Source organism: Podarcis gaigeae (assembly GCF_964106915.1).
Source record: "Podarcis gaigeae genome assembly, chromosome: 4".
Lineage (NCBI taxonomy): Eukaryota > Metazoa > Chordata > Lepidosauria > Squamata > Lacertidae > Podarcis > Podarcis gaigeae.
In genome coordinates, this window is record NC_139677.1 from 60,889,010 (window position 1) to 60,908,566 (window position 19,557).

Genomic DNA, 19,557 nt, shown 5'->3' on the forward strand with positions numbered 1-19,557 from the left:
AAAGAAAATATCAAATAAAGAAACATTCTAAGACTTTTAAAAAAACATCCATTTAAAACAAGGGTTATTACTCTTTACAAATTCACTGATGCACCAAAAATCAGAACGTTATCATTTAGGCTCATGCCTTAACTTCCACATTATATAAGCAGTATCAAAGTTACGGTATATCCTCTCTCATTTTGTGTTCGCTTACAATTTATATTCCATTAATCTATGATTTGTCTTTGTGCACCAGTCCTCTTCCTCTGAGGTTCACGGTGAGAGTGAAGTTGGTATCAGTATATCATTGCTTAATAGGAGGCACCACTTTAGCTAATGGGGCCTCCCGCTGCTGCTGCGCCGCCGGAGCACGATTTCTGTTCTCATCCTGAAGCAAAGTTCTTAAACTGAGGTACTATTTCTGGGTTAGCGGGGTCTGTAACCTGAAGCGTCTATAACCTGAAGCGTCTGAAACCCGAGCTACCACTGTAAACGCTTAAAATTCTAAACTGCATAATTTACAACATCTTTTTTTCTTTCTTCTCTTACAGATTACTGAGGTATTTGAGGGCATATGTACATCTAATAAAACAGTGCATGAACACATCAGTAGCCTCCAAGAAGGAAAAAGACATAAACTGAAAAGTGGCAGATTGTCCATGCTCAGCTGTCTGAACCAAGTCCAGAAAAAGAAACAAAAGGAGGATCATCAGATGAACTCTGCAAACAAAATCAGGTAATCCAGACTCCACAATCTTGACATAAACTTGAGTGGGGTGGATTTTTTTTTATTTATGGTAAGCTTCCCTTATGTCAGCAGCTCATGCCAAGGCACAAGTGAAGTATGTTGATATTGTGTGCCGTCACCCCACAACTGTAACATCTCACTACTGCTGTGTCCATAAGGAGAGCTGCATGCTATTCTCCCATGAAGTCCTTTTGTTAGCTCTGCAGCAGAAGTAGAATCCTATTTATTGCAACTGGCATTATTCAAAAGCTCTCTGCTCATCAGCAATGATGTTTTTGTTTTTTTCATTTGTCATGGATCTCCAAATCTAATTCAACCACTGGAAATTGAAGGTGTTCTCAGGACCATTAGGGTTGACTATTACTTAAATTTCTGTAGTTACATGCACACAGTTAAGTGCAATTTATGCACACAACTTCTGTATGCTTTTTGTCATTTAAAAATACATGTAGGTAGGAACCCAAACTAGGTAACGCTGTTGATTTAACACAGTATCAAATTCAAATTTGTATGTCTTGACTGGTGACTTGGAGAATGTTTTTGTTTGGCCCATTTAAGTATGTCTTTTACTGCTACCTAGATTGCATAGGGTAAATAGCGGCAGTGGCAGATGATGGAGCATGGAGTGGCAGTGGGGTAAGGTTGGGGGAGCTCTAAGTTGGCAGCAGTGCCACCTGGTTCTCCCCTGACTTCATCACTGCTTTACATATCCTGGGGAGTGCAGCACCATCACTGGAAATGTGTTGCTGCCACTCCAGCCCTGCTCATTTTTCCCTGCTGGCAAATGGCATATTTTTCTTTTCTGCTAATGATTAATCCTGTGCTCTGTCAGTTTTTCACATAGCAATACAGTTAAAAGATCATGAATTCATGGCAAATTGGGAATATTTATAGTATTTACATCTTGCCATATCGTACTTACAAAGGAGGACCACATAAAGTGGTGGCTCAATTTTCTGGTCAATAGTAGTACTTTTCAAGGAGGGGGAAATAAGTATTTCCTGGGGGAAAACTTTAATTGCAAAATCTTTAAGTGTGTTTGTTTGTTTTGTTCCTGTGTGCTGCTATTGTTTGAGCTGGCTCAAAATGCACCCACCTGTCTTGATGAGGGCAATGCAATTATGGATATTTTTAAGGTGCTTCTTTTAGCTAATGGCTTGGCTCGAATTGTGTTTTATATTGTAGGAGTGTTAGAATTTTAGTATTGATGTTTTATTGAAGTTATGGGCAATTTGTAGAAATTGCATTTGTGTTTCTTATTCCATCGTTTTATTGTTGAAGCTGTAATTTTAAATTGTTATTACATTAAGCTTTCTTGATAGTTTGACTCAGAAAAAGTGGCCTATAAATATTTTAAAATAAATGATACCTATCCCAGTGTAGTTGGAAAAAACAGTTGTGCACAACTGTTTTTTCCAACTACAACTGTTTTTTCCAACTACACTGGGATAGGCTTGCGGACCCTCGCCCGAAGCACGGGGAGCCCTCCGGAGGGCTCTGCGTGCTTTGGGTGGCAGGCTGCCGCCCAAAGCCTCGCGTGCCCGGTGGGACCTCCCGCCGGGCTTGCAAGGCTTACGGATAGCTTCCTGAAGCCTGGAGAGCAAGAGGGGTCGGTGCGCACCGATGCCTCTCGCTCTCCAGGCTTCAGCGAAAACCTGCATTTGCCCCATAGGATACACACACATTTCCCCTTCATTTTTGGAGGGGAAAAAGTGCGTCCTATGGGGTGAAAAATACGGTAATATGGATAGACAATGGGTGACCTATAGGGAATGGTTGGGTCTTACAGGGAGGGAACCCAGACTGAACCCAATGGAAGACTTAAGGAGCCAAGTTACTGCTTGGTTACAGTATCATCAGTTACACGATATGTTTAAGTTAGATTTTTTTAAAAAAATGGATTCCCCAAACCAGAGCTCACAATTTGAAAGAGAATTATTACAGAATAATTGGTGAGTGTGACCCTTGGACTGGAACAGGATAGACACTTGTAGTCTAGTGCTATGTGATTGGGTCAGAGCAAAGCATTGGTCTAATGTGGATCTAGACTTTGGCAAAGCTTAGCTTCACTTTTACAGTATCCAAGTTACATTGTGTTGTGATGAGCGATCCTGGTTTACAACAACCTCCTGGTTAGGTTTGAAGTTGACTTGTATCCAGCATATATCTGCTTGTAGCATTGGTGCCTAAGATACTTTGATTCCCCATCCTTTCGCTTATTTCTTTGTCCATTAAGCAAATATAGGGCTGTATCCAACATATTGTGAATGGAAAATGGCTCTCACAGTGACCATTCCCATCTTCCTTACTGTAACCTTCTGTCTCCCCATAAGTGCCCAAAGCCTCTGTTTATTTTTATTGTCCCTGGTTGTGAGAACAATAACACAGGATATTTGTACAAATAGATAATGCTACATGGCATGAGAATTATCATATAACAGCAGTGCAGATAAATTGTATTAAAATTTTATATATATTTCTCCTGAAACTTGTTCCAAAACATAATAGGGTCACTAATATTTTTAGCCTTGACAAAAAACACAAGATGGAATTCAGCCTTGTGCCAAGGCAATTGTTATATAATAATAATAATAATAATAATAATAATAATAATAATAATAATTTATTATTTATACTCCGTACATCTGTCAGAGCAAGGATTTCTTCTTGCCAGATGGAACAGTCTGCCCTCTCCTGCCCTGCACCCTGCCCTGGGCTTTCTTCTGACCCTCCAGAACAGATTTGGGGAGGGGTGTAGAGGTTGCATAAGGAGATGGGGAGGAATCCATTCCTCTAGCGCAGCGGTTCTCAAGCTGTGGGTCCCCAAATGTAGTTGGACTACAACCCCCATCATCCCTGACCACTGGTCATGCTGGCTAGGAATTATGGGAGCTGTGGTCCAACAACATCTGGGGACCCACAGGTTGAGAAACACTGCATCTACCGGGACTTGTTGATTTTAGCCCAAGGATCTGAAAGAAGAAATTGGAAACAATGTCACTCTTCAAACCTCCTTTTTTGGGGGAAGTGGGGGAGAATATAACCACCCCATCATCATGGGGTAGTTGGTGCAAAAACTCAGAGGCTTCATGGGCACCAGGGGAAGATCTCAATGATACCATTGGACCCATACAAACCATGTCAAAGATCTTTGTTTTAAAAGGTGGTGGGGAAGCTATTCAACACTGAGCTATGTCATAATAGGCATGCAGCATCCCGTGGTAACGCAAAACTGCTTTGCACTTATGCACAGGCTGCTTTGGATTAACAATAGAACTGTAGGTTGGTTGGAAGGAATCAATAGATTACCTACCTTATTCAGACAATAGCTTGTGACAGAAAATAACACTTCTTTCATTAACATAGACTAGTTTTCTCTGGGTTTGATGTTGTGTTTTGAATGCTGTGCTACAGAAAATAAATACATGGATTTGTTTATAATACCTTAAAAACTACACTATATAAGGAAATGCAGTGTATTTTCTGGTAAGTGTATTAAAATCCCTGAAGCTTTGATCAGAAGCCAGCTGTTACATCAGTCCTATTTGTAATCTTATTTTCTGATCAGTGACCTTGAACTTGTACCATGCATATGTCAAATCTATTTTAGCAGTAAACAAACCATAGGATTTTACTGCAACTTTAATAATTGTTCAATAGGATTTAAAAGTTCAAAACAGTTATTAATTTTGTTCTTTTTCCAGTAATCATAAAATATTTTAAGAAAAGTACAATTATTTATAGTGATTTAGAATATTTTCCAAAATGTGCATTATTTGTCAATAATGGGTGTGTGTGTGTGTGCACATATACTTTGTGATCAAGTCTTCTCCAGCTCTCAAATTCATTTTTATAACGGAGTTTGATACATTTATTTATGCATTCTTATCTACATTTTTACTCTTCTATTAATAATTTAGTACTGAAGTTAAATGATCATGTAATTAACTTTGTTCAAGCATCGACTGAGACTTTGGAATGTACTGAAACACAATAATGTCAAAATACATTTCCTAATTCTAAAAAAATATTAATTTTGATTCATATATAATTTAAAGTGGTCCATTTTAATAACTAGATGTTTTCCATCAATATTTCAAAACAGATTTCTATGGTGTCATGAATTGTGTATGTTTTAGTAAAGCTTCACTTTTCAAACCAGCTAAAATGTCCCCCCAAACACAAAAGATGTTAACAACCAAATACCTAGAAAAACAGAAAAAGCTTTGTCTGTTGCTGAAAAGATGTTAATGTCAGCGCCAGGCAGGCCTCCCATTCCATAGGCAAGGGATCCACTTCTAAGAAGGCCTCATATGCAATACATTATAATGCAATTATAATTAAATAATTAAGAATAGAGATGACTTAAAGTTGAAAATTGAATGTTATACTGATACTAACGTTAAATCATAATCTTAATCTTATAGTCACATTTTCCTAATATGAAGAGCAGGCTGCTAATTACTCAATAATTCACACAGTGTTTTTCTCCCTCATATGTACACATATAAACTCTCTGTAATGTGTTCCTCACATCATTCCCTGTGACACTTAACACTTGGCTACTATTCCCGCCCCCACCAGTTGCTTCCATTGAAGTGCATAATATGGGAACCATAACAGCCTTGAACAGCAGAAAGCAGTTGTTACGGCAAGTTAAATTAGCCTAAATCCACATACCCTGTTTTGAATGTTGGTTTTGGCTAGAATGTGCAGTCCTAAGCTGCGTCTGATTTAAGCATGTTATGAAAGGAAATATGGTTAAAAACAATTTCCCATTTTATTCCTAGTGCTACAGGCCACCCCAATCTCTGCTGAGCGGTAACAAGATTCCAGGGGTCTTGGGCCCCTAACAAGGATTTGTGTTCCTTGGGAATGAGGTGCAGCAGAAACTGCCCTGTCTTTATGAAATGTGGTTTACTTTGCACACATATTTATAACCTGAGTTTTGGTGGAGGAAGTGCAGAACAACACACTGCAAGAGGGTCTCTCGTTGCTTCTCTCATAGCTTCGGCATATTTGGGTCCAAAGCAGAAGGGGACCAGGCTCTGCGTGCAGCTTTCTCCAACCAGTGCCTCTCATTCTTCTTCCCCAAAACACCTGCTGCAAAACCTGTTTTAAAAGGATACCTTTTTTCCTGTGGTGACATCATACCCCGTTACCACTGGAAACCTCCCTCTCTCAGTTCTTCTGTTGCTGTCCACTTCTTCGTTGGCAGGGAGGACCGCATCTGCATGGTCAGTTGTTCTTAATGGCCCAGTACTTGGGTCTCTTAAGGGCATCGCTAGCAACCATTTTCTGAACAGGAGGACTGGTTCAGCCTATATTTTTCACTGGCCTAGCATCTTCCCTCCATACTCCAAATACTGGCTAAAATCTGCCTTCTACTAAAGTTAGGATTATGGGGAGTCTGCACCCTCCCCAATTAATAACTCTATTATTAGTCATGTAAGCTGCAAATTAATTGGTTGTGAAGTCCTCGTACTGAGTACAATGTTTATTCTTGGGAGAATGATTTGAATGGGAAACCTGATATTTGCAGATGTGTCAGTATTGATTTCCACTACTTAGGTAGTAAGATTCATTTCAAAAACTATCATTAATAGAACAAGTAGCAAAGATAAATAGCCCTTTCTTGCTATTTTGCAATTACTTTCTTTCCGTAGCATTCATGAAGACATATATAAAACATTCTACTAAGAGCTATGGCCACAACTTTCTGATTATCTATCATGTCTTTTGCTCAAAATTGCTGACATTTTATCAACATAAATTTGATAAATTACTTAAGAGTGTGTGTCCTTGGAGTGAATGTTTAAGCTAAATAACCTTTTTCTTCCTGTACTGCATTACTGCCCCCAATCCAGAGATACGTGAGAAAAATAGTGTTTATGCAACCTAGTCCTCTCCCAATTAAAAAAGAGGGCAGAAGGGTTTATCTGCCTTAGGTTCAGCCCGCTCTTCTAACCCAGAGGATGAGATCTCAGGATCACTTGATCGAGAACCAGATATGCATCAAGGATACCTATATTGTGGTGGCAAAGGGGTGTGTGAAAATACTGTGGAAGTTATTTACTGTTCCAAGGACAGTAGTGTTACCACAGTTGTATATTCTAGGACCATATCATCTCAGCACTTTCAAATTTCCAAATATTAGTTGTTGACTGGTAATTATGCTGTTCACGACGCGGGTGGCGCTGTGGGTTAAAGCCTCAGCGCCTAGGGCTTGCCGATCGAAAGGTCGGTGGTTCGAATCCCCGCTGCGGGGTGCGCTCCCGTTGCTCGGTCCCAGCGCCTGCCAACCTAGCAGTTCGAAAGCACCCCCGGGTGCAAGTAGATAAATAGGGACCGCTTACTGGCGGGAAGGTAAACGGCGTTTCCGTGTGCAGCTCTGGCTCGCCAGAGCAGCGATGTCACGCTGGCCATGTGACCCGGAAGTGTCTTTGGACAGCGCTGGCCCCTGGCCTCTTGAGTGAGATGGGCGCACAACCCCAGAGTCTGTCAAGACTGGCCCGTACGGGCAGGGGTACCTTTACCTTTTACCTTTAATTATGCTGTTCTAATGGCATAATACATAAAAGAGATATAAATAAAACTTGTAAGATTGTGATGTTTATCAAAACATACTAATCAAAAATCCTCCACACGAGGTCAGAGAAACTGCTGCAAGACTACCATGAATTCTTGATGTCCTGAATTCAGATCTCCATCACTGATCCCCCCTTTTTTTGACATGTTAGCAAACATACAAATCACTAACTCGTATGGCAATTTTTGTAGTGGATTTAGTATAATATTGGTAAGGTTTTCACTGTTTAGTAGAACTCTTAACTCATAAAAGAATTCTGTAGAAACATGTCCTTATAATTTCCTTCGTTTTGAAACAGCTTGACTATGTGCAGAAGCTGTTCTGCTCACACATCGCACCTTCACTTGCCTAGCAGACCTTCTTGCTCTCTTTTCCCCTACAGCCGCTTGTGTACCCTTCAAAGTCTGCTCCAATGCATAGGAGACCTCCCTGGAACAGATTTGGGGAGAGGAAAGATATAACTCCTTGTTTCCACAAGCCAGTATTTGAAGTGTAACTTCTAACAAGCTGACATACTCATTTTCTCTGCTCATGGAAGTTCCCACCATGTCTTTCATGAGTCACCTCCTTTATGAATACGCATCACGCAAGCAAATCATTTGTGTGAACAGTTACGCACACATACCAGCCTCACTTCATAACACATGAATCACTTCCGGAGTACTTATTTGTCAGGGACAAATTTATTTTGTAGAACAATGACATTTCTCCATATTAAAATCTAGTAACTTTACAAAAGTAGGTTTAATGAGTTTTTGTTACTAATTTTTTAAAAATGGGACTTGGAACTAGCCACCTCATTTCTGAAAGCTAAAGAACATATTTTTAAGCTTTATTCTATTCTTACTAAATGTGAGGGGAAAGCAGCACATGAACTTGTTCCTGTAACAAATCATGCTTTGGTATCACATCTGGACTGACCCGCCATCTGTTTGAGGCAGAGGGAGCAGCTGGTGTTGACTATGGTGGGGACTACAGAAGGCAGAAATCAAATTAGGCCCTGAGAAAGAGAATTGGGGCAGATGAAGGTAGGAGAGCCTTAAACAGAGTAACTAGAAGTTGACATAAAAGTGGCAGATAATGCAAAGAGTCAAAGATCAAAGGCAGTTTGATGATACATTGCTGGATTCTAATTATTTCATTAATATTTCATTCATATCTTTGTATCCAGAGTTTAGTTACCCTGGAGGCAGTATTTTTTGTTATCAGAGTTTGTATATTATTTATTATTAACACCCACCCTTCACCAGCTGGTTTCAGTTCACAGTACAACAATGTTAAAATTATAAATAATAAAAGCATTATTATTATTATTAAAAGTGGTTAAAATAATTCAGTGTCACAGGTATAGGGTGGGTCTTGTATAACTGACACTAATTTTGATTTTGATTTTCTTTGATTTTTAGCTGATTCTCATGCTCTTTAGATTAATGCTTCATTCATTAGGCACTGGCTCTTATGCCTGAGATTTGTTAATAGACTTGTTTTAAACTTTATAAAAAATGGAAAAGATATTACATCATTTTTAAGTTAGAAAATAAATATTTATCTTGATTTTTTAATGCTTACCATTTCCCTTTTTAAAAAACTTTATTTGCACATAAAAGTCCAGAGGAACAAAGTTAGCAGTCAGTTTTGGTTTTTTGTATGTGCCCACTCACTTGGCAGCCCACCTTTCCATATAAATCTAGCCAATTGATTGGCTGTACAAAAAAAAGTTATTAAAACCTGCACATAATCATAGGTGGAAAGTAGCCTTTCTAGACTGTGGCCCAAATCCTTTGCTGTTCTATCATCCCGATATATCTTTAGCCTGTTATTCTGGAAGACTGGGTACATTTAGCAGTTTCCTGACTCCATAAAAGCCTCAGTTTTCTTCTCTTTCATGATCATTTTCAAATGGTGACACACAATACAATGTACAGTAGTGAATACCAAAGAGAGGGGGTGTCCCTCTTTCTGAGATGATGATGATGACCAGTATCACAGTAAACTATCTGAATCACGTATTTGTTAAGGAAGGCAGACCCCAACATCAAGTGCTTGCTTTCCAGTTTCCGCCGTCATTCCATGGCTTCAGGTTTGGGCAGGGGACAGGACAGCCAAGGTGCTTCAGTTTGTCCCTGACTCTGTGCAGCCCACTGTGCCCTCCCCCATTCTTTTCAGTGCTTGTATTGGGACATTCTATTAACTGTAATCCAATCATAGGCAAACTTGGCCCTCCAGATGTTTTGGAGCTACAACTCCCATCATCCATACCTAACAGGACCAGTGGTCAGGGAGGATGGGAATTGTAGTCTCAAAACATCTGGAGGGCCGAGTTTGCCTATGCCTGCTGTAATCTATCATTTGTGTGAGGAGGGGCTTTCAAGCAACACTTTATAGGGAAACGAAAGTGCAAGGTGCTGTTTTGTTCAGGAAGAATTAGCTGATCAAAAGACTGCACAGCTGTGTGATGCGCTTCTGTTTTTGCTTGAATACAATTTCGGTACCTTCAAAATACTTTTGCTGATTTTTTTTCTTTTTTTCTTTATAGGAATTAAGCATGTACAATATGATGAGCAAAGACTGAAAAAAGAAAACCTCAGCTACAGAAATCTACTAGAAGAATATGAATATGTTTCCTCTGGAACCATGTTTTAAATAAGCTAATCTGGATCACCTTCATAAATGCATGTGCATACCGCGGTAGAGATGCATAAAAATGGAACTTTTAGTTTTCCACAAAAACTTAATGAGAGAATCAATCAAGGACTACTGCACCTGTTCTGCATCACATTTTGTAGGCAACAGTAGACTTGCTTATTAATCTGAATCTCAGTTCACCAATAACAAGTTAGTCCTTAAAGTGAATAAAAAGGGAGCCTTTGTGGATACTTGTATTGAACATGACTCATGGAGAAGAGCTTGTCTCTGAGATGCACCAGGATTCCGTTGTTCTAACTTACCTAGAGGGATTACTAATGCATCAAGCAGCAGGAGGTTCGGGTTCTGCGGTTGACAAAAAGCCTGTTGGGCCTGGTGCAGAAGATCAGAACTTCAGGGTTTCTGGAAATACATCTCCCAGCTGTCAGAGAGATGGTTCAGTTGCAAATACGCATACATATCAAGGTTCTGGCATGTTGCATCACAAAAAGGCAAGGCTATTGCAGTCTTCTGAAGACTGGAATGCAGCAAAGAGAAGACGCTTGTCTGATTCTATTGTGGATTTAAATGGAAAAAAAGAAGCTTTGTTAGCTGGCATGGTTGAAAATGTGCCTAAAGGCAAACAGGATAGCACATTACTGGCCTCTTTGCTTCAGTCATTCAGCTCTAGGCTGCAGAGCGTTGCTTTGTCACAACAGATTAGGCAGAGCCTCAAGGAACAAGGGTATTCCCTTAGCCACGATTCTCTGCAAGTTGAGAAAGACTTAAGGTGCTATGGTGTTGCATCCAGTCACTTGAAGACTCTCCTGAAGAAGAGCAAAGCAAAAGATGAAAAACTGGAGACTGGTCTGCCTGAGCTAACAGCTAATCTGGTTAAAGATCGGTTTATAGAATCTTCGCATACAGGACAAAGTGGTTCCAAGGTGATGAGTGAGTCATTGTCTTGTGCTGCAAGATTACAAGCTGTTGCAAGCATGGTGGAAAAAAGGTCTAGTCCTGCTACGTCTCCTAAACCCAGTGTGGCTTGTAGTCAGCTAGCCTTGCTTCTTTCAAGTGAAGCGCACTTGCAGCAGTACTCCAGAGAACATGCTCTAAAAGCACAAAATGCAAGTCAAATTGCAAGTGAGAGACTTGCTGCTATGGCAAGATTAAAAGAAAGTGTTCCGAAAGATGTTGGCCATTTCAAACTGTCAAAAGGAATTGAAAGCCATCCTAATGGTCAGGTAAGATCTTCAACCAAATCAATAACCAACAAAAGCAATATGACACATTTTCAGAGTCCTATGGGGGTAATTCATTCATCTCCTAAAAGCATAGGCTACAAAACAACGATGGAAAAAAATCATATGAAACCACCTACCAACAGTAGTTTACTTTTACATCTCCTTAAAAATCACAGTGCTACTAAGCAGACTAAAGGATATGAACAGAATGAAAGGTCCAGTATTTTTGAGGAGAGTAGTACACCAACTACGGTTGATGAGTATTCTGACAACAATCCAAGTTTTACAGAAGATGACAGCAGTGATGATGAAAGTTCTCATTCTAATTGTCTTCCTATAGACTTATCTTTCAAACAGAAAACAAATAAACCAGATTCTGCGCAGCCAGCTTCTCTAGACAATTTAACCCAATCCATACTTCACAACTGGGATTCAAAAGTTCCTTGTCTAGAAAATGTAGAAGAGAAAAGTCCCTCTAAAAATGCAAAACTCAATCCACATCAGAAAGTAACTTTGCTTCAGTTATTACTTGGCCATAAAAATGAAGACAATGTTGAGAAAATCACAGAAACTGAGAGTGCATTAGTTTCAGCTGATGTGACAAAATTTAATTTAGCAATGGGTAACAGAACTCCTATGACAGATTGCTCTAGTACAAATCAAATTACTCCAATAAACACTCCTCCTCTGCTAAATTCTACACAAGCGGATTCCCCCATCAACCTTTCACACCATTCTCCTTTATTGGTCAAACATAATTCACCACCATACACTTGCATCATACAGCCTGAAAGACTAATTAATCCAGCTTCTAAACACTTGATAGATCTTACAGTACACAAAGAAATTCAAGGAACTAAACAGAGCAGAAATGAAACTGTACAAACAAATCCATCTTTTAGTGCAAGTAAACTTTTGCAAAACTTAGCTCAATGTGGGATGCAGTCTTCCATGTCAATAGATGAGCAAAGGCAGACAAGCAAACAAATGATGACTCTAAACCCAGAGAAACCAGTTGGATTGATAGATGGATTAAATAGCTCCCTGATTACTAATGCATCAGGTGCACTTGAAGAAAACAAAATTGTCAGTAGTCAGCCTCTACCAGCTGAACAAAGATTTCCCAGTTCAGAAATCCAGAATCTACTTGAAAGACGCACTGTCCTCCAACTGCTTCTGGGAACCTCCAACAAAGGTATGACTGAAACAAAGGAGAGGATGCATTCAAAAGAAGAGAGTTTACAAGACCCGACAGAAAAGGCTTTGAATGAACAAATATTGACTGTAAAAATAAAAGCTGAACCTTCTGAGGAATCAAATGCCCTTCAGAATCCAAATGCACAGCAAGTAAGGGAAAGTGTTAGCAAGAAATATCATGGAATAACTCATTCATTAGAGAGACATTCAGCTACTTCTCCAGCATCAGAGGAATTTAAACCCAACCCTCTCTCACCTCAAGGCTTTTCTTTTTCAAAGAATGGCCTACTAAGTCGATTGCTGAGGCAGAGTCAAGATAGCTATTCTGCAGATGAACTGGACAGGAGCCACAGAAATGCGGAACAGACTTTTGTGGAATCAAAAAGCCCCAGCACAGTCCCAAAGAAGAGGAAGCTGCATCCTGAACCTTCAGAAGGTCATTTGAAATTGCTAAAAGGTAACAAAGGTAACATATCTGATGCTGCAAACAATAATAAGTCTTCTGCAGATGCCTTGTATGGTCCTGGACTCAACCAGAAAGAATTGAAATTTAGCAGAACTGATGTTGAATTAAAATACCCTTCAGGTCACGGTTCAAATAATGAAAGTGAAAATAGGAGTTGGTCTAGAGAAAGCAAAGGATTTAACGTGTTGAAACAACTGCTTCTGTCAGAAAATTGTGAAAAAGACGTGCCTCAGCATAGGAATAATTCAGCAGTAACTGATGGCAAAAAGAAAGGAACAAAAAATAACCTCGCAAATAACAGCAAAACTGAATTCAGTGTCCCTTCAGTACATACGCTAATGGGGAATCCTGGACAGCAGACCAATTGTTTGGATCACCGAACATTTCAGTATTCAGTTGCAATGAGGAGTCCTGCCAGTTCTCCCTTCACTGAACATTTGGGAGGCACAGTTTCATCAAAACCTGAATGTGACCAGTTTAGTGTTTGCCATGTACCTAGAGAAAGGGGGCCTATAAAATGGGTCATCACAGATACGGACAAAAATGAACATGAGCGAGATTCCCCAAGACTGACCAAAACTAATCCTATATTATATTACATGTTACAGAAAGGTGGGAATTCCATTAATATTCAGGAAGCACATGGCAAAGATGTTTGGAGTGATACGTCATTTACAGAACATTCATCTGTTGTCACATTTAAGAAAGAGTTATCGCCTGTTGCAGAATGTAAAATGCCATTTCATAATGTAAGAAATACTTACAGTAGTCATTCAAGTAATAAAGTGTCCCTTCAACACAATGTGAATGGAAATGTATACGGACTCTTAGACAAAGTATTAACAATTAAAAAAGAACCAGAGTAAATTATAATCATATTAGAAGTGTTTACAGTCAGGTTTAAATCTTTGCTTTTTTAAAAAAAAGTGTTGTATAAATCTAGCATGATTTGAGAAAAGCATGGTATAACTGAAACATGGTTTTGTTTGATGAATTTTTCTGATATTTAAAATACATGTAGCATTTTTTTATTTTTATTTTGCTTTACAGGAAATTTGTCACCAGGCACCTATCATCACAAGTTGTTAGCTACATCAAAATTCATAAGAAAACTGACTGCTGGTGTTTGTGCAAAGGTTTAAAACCATGGAGTTCAGCTTCCTGATATGTTTCCAAATCATACAAATGATGGCAGATGATCTTCCTGTGGACCTTGGATGTCATGATTTATTCTTATTTTAAAAAATTATTACTTTTTATTATTATTTCTTGAATTTGGTCTGTCCTTTTATCTTGCCTAGGGTAACCCAAAGCAACTTACAAACAAAAATCCCCACATAAATTAAAAGACATCCCAATTCCAAAAGGCCACAGATAGCTAAAAGCCTGGTTATATATAAAAGTTTTTGCCTGGCGCCTCAGGATTTATTCCCTTCCCTTCACCAGCAGGTCCCAGTTAAAAACATGGCAGGAAGCTGAACCACATGGGTGGAATTATTTACAAATATCTGAGCCAGTGTAGGGGGGAAATACAGAGGTAGCAGCAATTATTCTGGGTTATGTATTATAAAAAGGTACTTATTTGGAACTACTAGTACTACGCATGCAATGCATAAAGCTGACACTGCTGGCAGAGTGTTTTGCAGCATTTCATCCTGTCGCATGATATATTTTCCTTTTTGAAACTCTTAAGCACTAGGGCAGTATAACTTTGTGTTTTCATACATGTATGAAATGTGAAGAACCCCCTTTTTTTGTAAATGGAACACCAAGACCAAGGCATTAGTCTACTCTAGCATATTAGTAATCATCCTCAGTGTTAACTGGAGAAATGTATAGAAATTAAACCTTTGGGTGATTCCTAATGGCTTTTGATTGCATTTTAATATCTGGGAGAACCACAAGAAATATCTTATGTATTTTCTCTAGTTGCATTTGGAGACTGCCTTCCCTAGACACTCAGCTGAAATAAATATAAAACCCACTTTCATTTTCTCCCCATTTATGCTTGGTGAAGGAACACATTAGTGAACTTTGGATTTTCCAGAATCAATGTTGCATTTTGTTTAAGAGAGAAAAAAGAATAGGTAACGCATCACGTTGGTATCTTTTCCCATCAGCTCAGTCTTGCTTTACAGTATGAGCACTACTGAAGTATTGAAAATGCTGACATGTTTAGAAGGCTTTTTGGTAAGAAGGTGGCATATGTATTGATATTAGTGGTCAGTGAAAAGATCGTTTGTGGTAAATTAATTAATATTTAATAAACCAGAATTAAGGGAGATGAAGTATTGTAAATTGAAAGAATGGAATGGCAGTTTTTAAAAGTTCTGTTTATCGCTCTCCAACTTCTTAGACAAAATTTACCTAAGTAGGATGTTTTGAGTTTGTACTGAATTTTAGCTTCAGTAAAACCTGTGTCTACTGCAGTGCTTTTAAACATGTAGCAATCTAACTCAGAAGATCAGTTAAGCTGTGATCCTATACACTAGGGTTGTAGAACAGGATTCCCCCACCCATGAGCCATGTTGATGAGTGGGTATGGCTGCAAAGCCTAATTTGGCTAATGGGCCCAAGCCCCTGCTCCCCAAAACCCTTATACACACATGGGAATAAGTCCCCTTGATTTCTGTGGTACCTACTTCTAAGAGGCATGTATAGAATTGCACTGTTTGTTAAGTTGGGTTTTGATTACTTCACTTTTCTGTATAATTTACTATATGTTTTTAAAAATTACACTCTTCTAAGCTAAAAAGTTTATTGCAGCACAGTTCAAATGTGTTGAAGTCTTCCATTGATTTTGAGGGGATTTTTTTATCAATGTCCTAGAAAAAAAAATCAGACGAGTTCAGCGCATCTCAACTCAATGAGTGATTTTAATTATGGTGAAAGCATATATATTACTGCTGGCTGGATAAAGCTTTTACATACAAGAAGATAAATATTTTCAACCAGATCTTGTTTTACCTTCCATCATAAGCTTGGCATCAGTTGTAAAGCTATATAATTCAAACTTCTTTATTTTGTCACTGAACACCTTTTCTCTTTGCCCTGGTAGAGAAATGCATTAGAAATATTTGTTGCAGCTGTTAGTCTACAGAGTATCACAGCTTTATTATTATTATTATTTACATTATATAATTAATACTAATATTTTAAAAAGTGTGTGTGTGTGTGTGTGAGAGAGAGAGAGAGAGAGAGAGAGAGAGAGAGAGAGAGAGAGATTGTGAGTGACAGACCAAATAGATTCATGGCCCTGGAGGAAATACAAATTTATAGGAAAATTCCAGTGCAAATTGGCATGAAAAAATTGGCTGAAGCTCTGTTGTATCCCACCATTTAGTCATTCTGTTCTTGTTGCCAATGGCGCCTTCAGGTGTACTTTAATTTCATGACAAACAACTGTTAGCTTATATCAGGGACTGACAACCTGTGGCCCTCCAGGAGTTATTGGACTACAGATCCTGTCGCCCCTGACTATTCGCCATGCTGTTGGGACAACATCTGGTGGGCCATAAGTTGCCTTTGTCTTATACTATCTTGGTATAATCATAAACACTGCATTTCTCTATTCTGAATTAGGAAGATACTCTAGTGGATGATGGGCTTTTCATCACAGATGCTAGAGATGACAATTCTGATAGTTAACAGTTTACATATTCCTCTTGGGAGTTATTTGCACAAATATTTTAAGAGCTCAGCTTACCTGTATTTATAGACAAATACACATTGCAGATTAATTTTCCCCACAGTGAACCTTATAATGACAGCAGTTCAGTTGGTACATTTCATCTCAGTAATGTATTTCATTGACACCACAAATCTCAATAACGGGGTAGAACACATTATTTCAAAAAGATTTTAGATATGTAATTACCTGCCTTAACCAGTAAAATGTAATTTAGGAAAGAAGGTGGGGCAAGACCATGCTTTGCTTGTAACCATGTTACATAGTTCTGAATACAACACACACCTGCCAGGTATTCATCAGTGTAATATGTGACACAGGATCAATTTATACACTATGATGCATAGCTATGTGCTTAAACCTGAGACTTTGATCTGCCCCAATTGTGGGTAAAATAGGGGATTGATGGCAACATGCAGGTACACCTACACTTAGCCCCTTGCTGTTCTCCAAAGGCTTCTTTCAGCAGGACTTTAATCCATCAGTCTACCTGGAAGAGGAAGAAGAGGAAAAACTAAAGGGACGGGGGGGAGAGTTCTGGGTTTCTCAACCACTAACCCCTTTTCGTTCAAAGTGGAGGCCCAGCTCCCATTTTACATGAGTGGAGGCAGATTTAAATTCATGGACCTGCAACTTTGTAGTTGCAACTAGAGACCTGTATTGGTACAGTTGAAAGGATGAATGAAATTAAGAGTTTCATCATAAGGACAGAAGAAAAAATAATTCACTGTCTTCCCACATAGTATGAAAGAGGAAAAATATGGACCTGTGTCGGAACATTTCTCTTGTTTCATTCTGTAAAGGCAAACACAAATTAGAACTTCATAAAAACATGGGCACTATATTTTACTAGAGAAAATGACTTAAAGCAGCAATCCTTTCCTCACTTAGAAGTAAACCCAATTGAGCACAGTGGGTCTTGCATCTAAATAGACATGGGTAGGATTGGGTGGCACATTTGGAATCCTAAGCCTGCTTACCTGAAAGGAAATCTGATGGAATTCAGTAAAACCTCTGAGCATGTTTAGGATTACCTTGAAAACCCATTTCTGTAAGAGCAGTTCATCTCTGAAGATAGAACACAACAGTTTGAAAGGGAAATCAGCCATGTATTTACTTCTTAAGCTATATATTTTTAAAAAATAGATTATAAAGTGCTTAATTTACATTTTTTTGAAATAAATGATTTAAGTTTCCCCCAGCAAAACATCAGTGAAATGTGATAGAGCAGTCATTAATGACAACAAAATGTTGCCAGTTTATCTCTGCTGCATTTTAGTTGAGTAAACTGGTAAGTTATATTTTATATATATGTATATGTATACATATGTAAATATATAGACTTGTTACACATACATGTTGAAATTGATTTTTAAAAAAGTGATGTAAATAGTGGTTTCTTTAATGAAAAAATACATATTTTGTATTCTATCTAATGCAAAGGAAAAAAAACATTTTAATCTTTTTGTTATGTATATTCCATATATTAAATGTAAATATGATCACATAGGTTTAAATTTTTTTGCATGTATGTATACAGTTGCAAGTCTGGAAGAATGTATAGAAAATGTTTTATTTAATATTGTAATTACCTGCTGCATGAAAAATGCATGGGAGACCCTATGCATCTCTGCAATGGCAAATATGTCTTAAGTCAAACCAGATGTTTATCAAACACAATTGTATTCTGTTTCTGGACATGACTTCTGCTGTGGTATTTTAGCTTTGTGAAAGAATGTGCTTCAAATGAAAGGGTCTGGGGGGAAAGTCATTTTTTTTTCCTTTTCATTTTTTTAAAACGTAAAGAGCACCTCCCCACCCCCAACAGCAAACAATAACGTTTTGTTATTCCATTTCAAACCACTGCAATTCTATTCTGGTATTGCTAGATGTGCAATACTGGTTTCGTTACCACACACAAGAATTCTGGGGTTTATGCAATCTTTTCGTTGTGGAATTTCACTAATTTAACTGTTCTCATTTTTATTAGGAAATGATTTATTCATGTGATGTCACAAAACTGTACATACTGCAGTGTGAGGTTTTTTTTAATTCTTTCAGTGTTTACTTCCTACAGAAAATTTGAATAAATGACAAAAATGCATTGACTTTGAAGTTCTAATCTATCTATTGTCCAGCCAGTAAGTAGGCTAACAATGCTTGCTCAAAAGTTCCCCTGATGGTGTGTGTTTGCTTGAAGATCAGCAATTTCTATTCAGTTACAGCTGTGCATATTTGTGGTAGCCACATGCATAAGTCCCAGGTATAGGCTATACATACAATCCATACCGCATCCCATTCCTCCTAGATCAGGAACTCACAAGCAGTCCAACTTATTCCATGTAATCCCATGGAGTCCACCCAGAGTAAGAGCTTGGCCTGTGTTCTTTTAGCCCTATGATTATTCAATCAACCAGCTAATCTACCTTCATCTTACTAGTATGTGCTTCTGAGTGCAGTTGTATTGGTATGAGCAAGATGAATTGTGCCACCATTTGCAACAAATTCAGCTCCTGCCCTCTAATTCAAGCATGATTCCCCTTCAAAGTACTTGGAGTGGACCTCTTATCATCTGCTGCTGCTTCATAGCCACCAAAAGTAGATGTCAGAGGTGTCATTTGTTCTTCAGGTGACCATTGCTATGCATATGGTCAAGTCTTTGTGATCTAGAAGATGGGCTAGAAGATGATGCTTTGTGGGCTAGAAGATGATGCTTTCCTTCTGTTTTGCAGTGTTCTACTTTTGCAGTTATTCTGCAAAAAGAGAAGTGATCACTGAAATAAAATGGTTTGACTGAGCTAGATTCTAGGCACCCCAATTTTGAGAAGCAGAGCTGTACAAAACAGTTTCTGGGCTCAGGAGGCTTTATCCGAATGAAAATAAAACTGAGTAAAGTTGTGTGTCTCTGAATGCAGAGACACACAGTGTATCCATTTACAGTGCAGTTCTTTCTTTAAGGTATGCACCACCATTGATATTCAGTAGATTACCAGAGTAGGGTCAAGATGCATGGCTCAA

At 38.5% G+C, this 19,557-nt stretch overlaps 1 protein-coding gene across 2 annotated transcripts in view; it reads left to right on the top strand.

Annotated features, from left to right (window-relative positions):
• NRIP1 (nuclear receptor interacting protein 1) overlaps nucleotides 1-18,647 on the top strand; it is a 78,218-nt gene extending 59,571 nt beyond the window's left edge. For both annotated transcript variants that reach the window (XM_083736162.1, XM_083736163.1), the window contains exons 2-3: nucleotides 534-718; nucleotides 9,856-18,647. In XM_083736162.1, the coding sequence (XP_083592288.1) occupies nucleotides 10,208-13,717 (3,510 nt within the window). In that variant the 5' untranslated portion in view covers nucleotides 534-718; nucleotides 9,856-10,207 and the 3' untranslated portion in view covers nucleotides 13,718-18,647. The remainder of the gene's footprint in view (nucleotides 1-533; nucleotides 719-9,855) is intronic.
• The last annotated feature ends 910 nt before the right edge of the window (nucleotides 18,648-19,557 follow it).